The sequence below is a fragment of the Heloderma suspectum genome, chromosome Z (assembly GCF_057233095.1).
Source record: "Heloderma suspectum isolate Gila_16-S chromosome Z, 16-S_ref, whole genome shotgun sequence".
NCBI lineage: Eukaryota > Metazoa > Chordata > Lepidosauria > Squamata > Helodermatidae > Heloderma > Heloderma suspectum.
Window position 1 is genome coordinate 2,307,593 of NC_139476.1, and position 8,977 is coordinate 2,316,569.

The 8,977-nt window shown below is 45.6% G+C and overlaps 1 protein-coding gene across 1 annotated transcript; it reads right to left on the bottom strand.

The window, feature by feature from the left end:
• Positions 1 to 3,049: 3,049 nt before the first annotated feature.
• LOC146333485 (vomeronasal type-2 receptor 26-like) lies at positions 3,050 to 8,527 on the bottom strand. The gene is made up of 5 exons (XM_084826359.1): positions 8,351 to 8,527; positions 6,849 to 7,685; positions 5,945 to 6,154; positions 5,086 to 5,212; positions 3,050 to 3,951 (listed from the first exon to the last, which is right to left on the bottom strand). The coding sequence occupies exons 1-5, from the start codon at positions 8,525 to 8,527 to the stop codon at positions 3,050 to 3,052; spliced, it is 2,253 nt and encodes a 750-aa protein (XP_084682485.1).
• Between the last annotated feature and the right edge of the window lie 450 nt (positions 8,528 to 8,977).

Below are 8,977 nucleotides of genomic sequence, written 5' to 3' on the forward strand. Positions count from 1 at the left end.
GTTGTATTGCTCTAACAGTCAGGACGTTTTTCCTGATGTTCAGCTGGAGTCTGGCTTCCTGTCGCTTGAGCCCATTATTCCGTGTCCTGGGACGATCAAGAAGAGATCCTGGCCTTCCTCTCTGTGACAACCTTTCAAGTACTTGAAGAGCGTTATCCTATCTCCTCTCAGTCTTCTCTTCTCAAAGCTAAACATGCCCAGTTCTTTCAGTTTCTCCTCATGGGCTTGGTTTCCAGTCCCCTGATCATCTTTGTTGCCCTCCTCTGAACCCTCTCCAGCTTGTCTGCATCCTTCTTAAAATGTGGTGCCCAGAACTGGACACAGTACTCCAGATGAGGCCTAACCAGTGCTGAGTAGCTTGATCGTAATGCTTGATTGTCACTCATCTTGCATCTCCTTTTGCAAAGGGTCCTCTACTTTCGGGGGCAGCAACCATATTGGTACCTGACACCTGACTTGAATCACACCTCCAGTGTGGAAGGTAGAGACAAAGCTATCTGCAGCTGGAGGAGATGTGTTGCCAGGCATCAAGGGCAGTGCGGTGGCTTTCATCCAAAGAGCAGTTCAAAGCTTGTGGGGTTCCTGAAGGGCAAATATTAGGGCAGGCAACATGTCAGCCTTGGTCAGGGGTGGGGCTCACGGGCCAAATCCAATCTTCATTCAGTCCCAGTCAGACCCCCTGGGGATCTCCAGAGATCCATGCTGACTTCACATGGCTGCAATATGCTGGAATGTTATGTATTTTGGCTCCACCCACCATTGGATTATGGCCCCTGAGTGCTTCTCCAAAACTGAATTCAGCTCTGAGGCTGAAAGAGGGTCCTACTCCTGTCCTAGATTTTTGGGTTCTCTCCCATCACCCCCAATAGGAAAATATCTCTAGACAGATGGTCTGGTTGAGTGCTAGAACTACACCTTGAAACTGGTCCTGCAGAAGCTTACCTAGGAAAACCCACAGATCTAGGCTGACATGTTGCCTGCCCTGATTTTTGCCCTTTGGAAAGCCCCTTAATGTTCAATGTAGTTTGCCACCTTGAACTCCTTTTTTTATTTCAGCTGGGATCAGAAATCCGTTGGGGGGTGGGTTTCCACCCTCTTCCTTGGTGTTGGTGGCAATCTCATTCCCAGAGTCCCTGCCAATCTGTCAACGACTGGCCATGACCTATGAGTTTCCTCCCCATGCACAGAACCATGCACCAATACAAGTTCCTTCTCTTACAACATCCTGACTTCTAGGGACGGTGGAGAAATCTGCCACGGACTCCAATGAGGCCGGATTCTTTAGAATCTGGCCCCCCGGAGTCCGTGGCAGAACGGACTACTCCCCGCCCCCGAAATCCTCCCCAGACAGACCCTACCTGCTGCCGGCCGGTCTGGGTGCATCCACTGCTGCTGTCTGTCTGCTGCCCCAGACTGTGGCCGCAAATGGCGTCCGGCGTAGGGGATGCCATTTGTGTCCCTGCTCTTTGCTGTGATAGGCTACATAAATATTTACTTAGCCTATCACTGAAAAGAGCAGGGACACAAATGGTGTCCCCTATGCCAGACGCCATTTGCAGCCGCAGCCAGGCAGCAGACAGAAGTCCGGCTGCGGACAGGCCCAGCCGGCAGCTCTGCAGATTTGCTGCAGAGTGAAGCCAGCCGGGCAGAATTCTGGGGGGAGGGACGGATCGCCTCCCCCCCACCCCACGGATGCCCAGATTGGAATGATAAGTGGGTTTTGTACACCCCTACTGCCTTCTACCGAATCAGCCCCTTGGTCCATATTGCTTGGGATTGTTTGCACTGACTGGCAGTGACTCTCTGGCTTTCAGACAGGGTTCTTCCCCAGCCCTACCTAAAGACACCAGGGATCAAACCTTAGACCTTCTGGCAAGGCGTGAGTTCTACAGGTGAAAAACAAATATAAAGATTCCAGTTCTTATGGTTCTGAAAAAAGGGGTCATTTAAACAGGAGAGCTTTCTTACACAGAGTCAGAACACCGGTAGACCTTGCTAACTATTGTCCACACTGACTGGGAGTGGCTCTCTACAGTTTCAAATAGAGGGCTTTTCGAAACCTAACTGGAGACATTGAGATTGAACCTGCAGCTGTCTCATTACATGGGAGTAAGCCACATGGAACTCAGTAGGATTTACTTCTGAGTAGATATGTATATGATGGCATGGTATTTTTCCTAATATTTAATAAAAGTTCCCCAATTTTGAAGGAATCTGTTATACTGTTGTCCCTTCTCTCAAGAGACTTATCCAGTTTGGCAAACATAACACCCCTCAAACATATTACGTTCCCACTTTGCAAACCTGGGTATAGTTGACATTTTCAATCACTTATATTCCTACTGCAAGTATCACCAGCTCTAATAATGTGCAGGTGGTGAGGGCTGGCAGAAATTGAGCCAAACGGGGCTACTGAGAAACAAGAGGGAGGTATAAGCATTCTTAGGGGGAAATCTCAGGTTTGCAGAAGTACCACAAAAAATTAAAAATTAATCCAACCCCCAGCCTCAAATAACCCAGTGAAAAGAACAGAAGGTGCTTAAACACTCCAGAGTGTTGGAAAAGAAAGAAAGAAAACTGGTGTGTCATGGGGCGGTGGGGTGGGGGGGAGGGAGGAGTGAAATGTGCTCCTGACAATGAAATCAAGCTCCACACAGCTTATACTATCCCAGAGGATGGCATGACTGGCTGCCAGAAAACCTGGACCCTTAGGAGTTGAAGATATACTGCAACATTTTCTGGTGGTTTCCCTTTGTCATATGTAACACTAATTCTTCTTAGAGCATGGGCAGCACTTTAAAATAATTCAGCAATCTCCGGATTTTTATGTGGGATATGATCCCATCATATGGGATCTTAAGGCTGCTTCTAGCTGACTGGGAAAGACGAAATACCTAAGGAGTGCAGAATAACCCCAAAGTGGCATAAACCCTGTTGCTTAACAACAGATGCACCAGATCAATTTCTGAATAATTTTATTGGACTCCCCAAATAGATATACTTGGCAGGAAACTAAATGAGCAGGGCTTGCCCTGAAGTGTTAGATGCCTTAATTGTTTTTCCTTATGAGATGATCCCTGGTATTGACATTGGGCCTCAGGAGGATAATGTAGCATTTGGGGAGAAAGATGCAACCCAGGAGACCAGCCCCAGAGGCCAAGATGGAGAAGACCTCCACGGCCACCATGGACTTCCCCTTGGTGCTCAGGTAGGTGGGCACAAAGGAGACCCAAACGCTGCAAAACAGCAGCATGCTGAAGGTGATAAACTTGGCTTCGTTAAAGCTGTCCGGCAATTTCCTTGCTGGAAAAGCCACCATAAAGCCAATGAGGGACAGAAAACCCATGTAGCCTAGGGCAGTGTAAAACATGATGACTGAGCCTTCATTACATTCCACTATGATCTCTCCAGCCAGGGAATGGAAGTCCACGTTTGGGAACGGGGGAGAGGTCAGCAGCCAGACAGCACAGATCACAGTTTGGATGAGGGGACAGGCCAGGACAATGGCGTTTGTCAGTTGTCTCCCCAAGAGTTTTCTGGCCACGTTTCCTGGCTTGGTGGCCATGAAGGCCAGAACCACCGTGACAGTTTTTGCAACCACAGAAGAAACAGCAACTGAGAAGAAGATGCTGAAAGCAGTTTGTTGGAGAAGACAGGTGACCTTCCTGGGTCTGCCAATGAACAGGAAGGAGCAGAGAAAGCAGAGCAGAAGGGAGATGAGGAGGACGTAGGTGAGGTCTCGATTGTTGGCTTTGACGATTGGTGTGTCACAGTTTTTAATGAAGGTTGCCAGCACTAGAGATGTGATCAGAGACAGGAAAAGAGTCAGAGAAGTTAAAATTAACCCGAGTGTCTCTTGATAGGAAAGGAAGTGGATCTTCTTGGAGATGCACTGGTCTTGGTTCTTGTTTGGGTGTTGGTGTTCTGGGCATGGGGTACAGCGAACTGAATCTGGAATGAACAACAACAATTGAAGTATATCAGACATGACACAGAAGTTCTTTCTGTGAGGGCCAGTTCATCCCTCAAAGAAGGGGATGGAAATATCAAGTCTCTAGCTGATTTTATGCCTTTGATTACTTTTAGTTTAAGGTTTGGCATATGTTAGTCCAGAGTCAGAAAAGGTACAAAATACCTTGGGTGTTGATCTTCTGGGCTATCTGTATCTGGAATGAGCAAAAGCTACTGAAGTATCTAATACATGACACAGTTGTCCTTTATGTGGGAACAGCTGAGCTCAAAAAGAAGGAGATGGAAATATCCATTCTGTAGCTTATTGTAAAACCAAGGGTACAACTTCCCTTTTATTATTTTAAAGATTTGGCTACATATTTCATAAGAACAGAGTCAGAAAAGGTACAAAATTCTATTTCTTATTCTTTATATGACAGCCCTCTGTACCAGACTCATGTTGAATATTCTGCAAGGTAGACAAACCCACATTCTGTAACATTTTGTAACTAGAAATGGAAACCAGGTAACTATAAGATCTGAAGCATGATCTGTGACCTGCAGTGCCTCCTAAGTGGGCAAATAGATAAAAACAATCTGTCATTTAATTAAGAAGACGGACTGTCCTCTGAGGAGATGTGTTGGTGCAGAAGATGGGGAACAGGTTACAGAAAGAAATATTTAAAAAGGGGTGATGTGTTTGACATTTGGGAAACATGCTGCAGTTGTTACAAGGATGACCAGCTACCTGGCCTGATTAGTGCTCTGCCCAAACACTCTGATGCTAAAAATAATAAAACCCCTGAGACTGGGAACATGTCCTTTAAAAATTATGCATGAAAAAGTGAGCCAATGCGAATATGGAAGAAAACCTAGTAGATTCTGTACTAGCAAGTATAAGTAATTTACTTCATCATTATTTAAATAGGAGATTTCTAGAGGAAACTGTGTGGACAGTTTACTTTGCAGACCAGTAAACCACAGAGGTATGTACCCAAAATGATATTTATATTGAAAATATTTTGAGGGGAAATGGTGGACTCTGATCCTTGTCTATGATCTTCCCCTTGGCCCTGCTCTGCTCTTGCCTCGCTATGTTCTGCACTTTTTTATGGCTCTCAAGGTTTCATCTACCCGTCTGGTTAGAAAATGACCCTTCTGGACAATGGTCACATCTGTAGCAGCAAACCAGCTTCCCTTCTGGAACTTTTCTCCAGTACCCTGGAGAGCACCTCTTCACACACCTTGCAAAGGGCATCTTCTAAAAGGGAAAAGACAAATAGTTGACAATTTCCTGGGTTAGAGAAAATGCACTCATCATCTTTACTCAACAGAGACTCCCATTACATGATAGATAGGATCACCAATTTAATATCTTCTGGATGCCTACAAGTTACTTAGGACTATCATAAAGAGGTTTATATGGGAGACAGAAATTGGAACATTGGAGTATCAAGGGGATGGACATGCCCCTGCAAATCTCCTCCCCTTCCCATGACAAGAGGGGGACCACCCCACCCACTCGCCCCCCTCCATGCAGAGAGGGGCACGGAGATCCATAAATTTCTCTGCATGGAGAAAGCCACCTGGTTCTGCAACCCACCTGAGTTGGTTGACACCTCCCCTCCCTGCTCATATCTCAGCTGGGATATGAGGCCGATTCAAAATATGGTCTGAAGCAGCAACAGTCATTTTGGAAGTTGCCTTCTACTGATTCCAACCTGTGGTCCACCTAGCACAGTATTGTCTGTACTGACTGGCAGCACGTCTCTAGGGTTTCAGAAAAGCACTCTTTTCTACCCCTGCCTTGAAGTGCTGTGGATGGAATCTGGGACGTTTGCATAAAGATGGTTCTTTACCACTGGACAATGACCACCTGCCGAACTCAATAGGCCTCTGGTCCTATCTAGAAAGACAACTTCCATTCTCAAGGGAGAGAACTGCAACATTCTTCAATTATCCCATGACCCCAGGACATTCACTTCAGCCTCACCTCTGTAGCCCACATGATTGCATCAGAGTGAATGATGAAGTTTTGGCCTGGGGGAGCTCCCAGAGATACCCCTCCTATTTTCACAGGATAGAAAGAGCCATTTGAGAAGAAGACCCAGTTCAGGATATCGTATCTCTTGTCATTTTCAGCAAAAGAGACTTCATCTCCAGCGCTGTTATTAAACCGGACGTTTCTCAAAGAGGCAAGAATCTGAAATGGAAGAGAGTCTTAGAAAATGGGGTAAATGTGAGTCAACTCTGGTGTCTTCTAACACACTGTGACTGCCATCAAGTTAGGAGACTGGGGTGTCCTCCCACCACCACCAGCATACTCTGTTCCTTTGTTTAATGCTTAAGATGCATCTTCTTTGAGTACTATCAGCTCAAACATGCTTGCCCAATGATTTTGGGAGGCAGGGTTGTCTGGTGTCTACTTGCTACAACACACCTTCATATCTTTGAATGGGAGCTGGAGGGAGTTTGCTCAAAGTGAAAGGGAGACCAACATCTGGGAGTCTTCAACTGACTGGCAAGAAGGAACATGGGACAGGAGGATCGGCCTGCTGTTTGCTTCTGGGTGTTGGGAGGGAACAATACTCCTTCATAGAGTAAAAATATGTGTTTGGGGTGGGGGATTTCCTATTCCTCACTCCTCAATATCCACAGTTCTAAATACATAATTATTTTAGAAGCATTAAAACCTTCTGCTACCCTTTACGCATTGATTAATGTTCTTTAAGGGAAAGGATGGCCATGAAAGAATACCCATAGGGAATATCCTTCTTAGCATCTTTAGAGTGGACTAACAGCCTTTCTCCCAGTCTCACCCTTTCCTTCTTATCAGACCATCAGAAAAACACCAAGGCACCTTTTATAAGATTGCCAGATCTGAAGAAGGGAGTTACCTGCCACGGCTGAATATTCAGAAGTCTCTTGCCTTCCCTCATCATTGCATGTTTGGATCCAGATAAAGCATGTAATGCATGTGCCACAGAATAAACACTGTTGTAGACATTGTAGCTGTGATCAGACATGCTCATTTTGAACACAGAGTACAGCAAGTTGTCTAGCTTTTCATTCCCAGTACAGTATCTCCTTCCCTTTTGAACGTTTTGGCCTGAGTTCAGAAACTGACACTGAAACGCCCTTTCCCACCAGAAATGGAGGAAGACGTCTCCTTGTGGTCGGAGTGGATCTAAAGCCAGGAGAAAATATTTGAATTCTGGCACATCCCTTCTGTGGACTCTGAAGTGCAAAGCACCATGGAGGGTTTTTAAATATTGCCCACTCAAGGGGGATCCCGTCGCAGCAGTTTCCCAATGCGATGTCATGATCCAAACCTTCCTAAGTGGGATCTTGGATTTTTGTTCATGAATACCCAACCTCACTGATAATTGTCGTATAACACCAGAGTCCCCAAAGACAATAATCACTTTAGGTTCAAACCAAGAGCTAGGAATAGAGCCAGATCGTACTTGAACCAGATGGAGTGAGTTCGTTGATTTAAACATTTCGGTGAAGGCCACACAGATGTCCTTCCGCTTGAGCATGGGTGTCAACGTTTGGATGAAATTTTCACCACTGTCATCGCTGTGAACAAGCAGCCCAACCCAGTTCCAGTGGAAATGCAGGAGCAGCCTGACTAAGTCCATACACTGAGCAATTTCATTGGGATCAATCCGGTAGAAGGAAGGAAATGCCCCTTTCTCTCTCTGAACTGCATTGAACAAGCCATAACCAAGCTGAAGGAAGGAATTTCCTGTTAGTCTGTTGCATGAAGTGCAATCCAGAAGCAAGGTGTCCATTTTAAAAAATGGACATCTAAATATAAAGTGAAGTTCTCTGATGTCTTTAAGACCACTCCGTGTCAGGGCTGTCATGCAGCTAACCCTAACACGGTTTTTAACCATTGCAATGACTACACCCCTATGCCTATATTCAAAGAATGTGACCCTTTAAGCGCATGCCGGGGGCCTTTCTTGCTTTAAGGCTCCTCCCAAAATACAATATTGTTGGCCCAATATATAAAAGATGAACAAATTGTATGTTGTTGGGGGATGGGGGCTTCTTCCAGGTTCCAGAGGGGTGGCTGCCTTGTTGATTTGTGCGTATTTAAAGTGTCAGAAGACTCCATGTTTATTTCTCCCAGTCCAAAACCTTTTCTTACATAACACACCCATTCCTGGCTGGGATTAGTCACGCAGCAGCCACCTGAAATTCCTGGCTACCACCAAGGTTATTGCATGGCAGGCTAGCCAAAGTCCAAAGGCCCCCCACACCTGCCATCCAGAATCAGGGCAACACAGCCACTGCATGGGCAAATACGTGTTCAGACATTGGCTTGTCCATCATAATGTTTCTGATCTCTGCAGATCACCCTCATCCATCCTCAGATAGATTCCCTTACCTGTGGAATTTTGTAGATGCCCATTAAGGATGCAATCTCCTTTGAGGACTTGGAGTCAAGACCCCCAATAACAGAAAGAAGTTGATCTTTCCTGTCACATTTATAATTAGGAAGTGCTCGCCCCCGAGTGGAAAGCAGAGAGATGCTGTTCTCATGCATCACACTGACGATGTCCATGTGCTGATAGATGCGGAAGCCGAGCGTTGTGTTGGGAAGGAGAGTCGGGTCCTTGTTGAGCTCAGTGATGGCGAACGCCAAGGCCAGGAAGTGCTGGTAGTTCTTGACTACTGTCCTGCAATGGTGAGAGAGAAATTGGGAGATGGGATCACAATGGAACTGATGAGAAGTGGGAAGTTAAAATGTCCATCTGGTTCAACAAAGACAAAACCTTCTAGGGCAAAGATATCTCCACAAAGGACTCGGAAAGAAATTCAGAATGTTCTATTGACACAGAAAGACACAAAGTCTTGCTAAGTACATTTCATGAGAAGATCTGTAGAGCCCTGCTGGATCAGAGATCTAATTCAGCACTTTTATAATTTATGTATTTCTTATCTATTTTCATTATTCATTATCTCATGGCGCAAATGCTTCTGAGGTTGCTTCCATTTAAAACCAACATGCAAT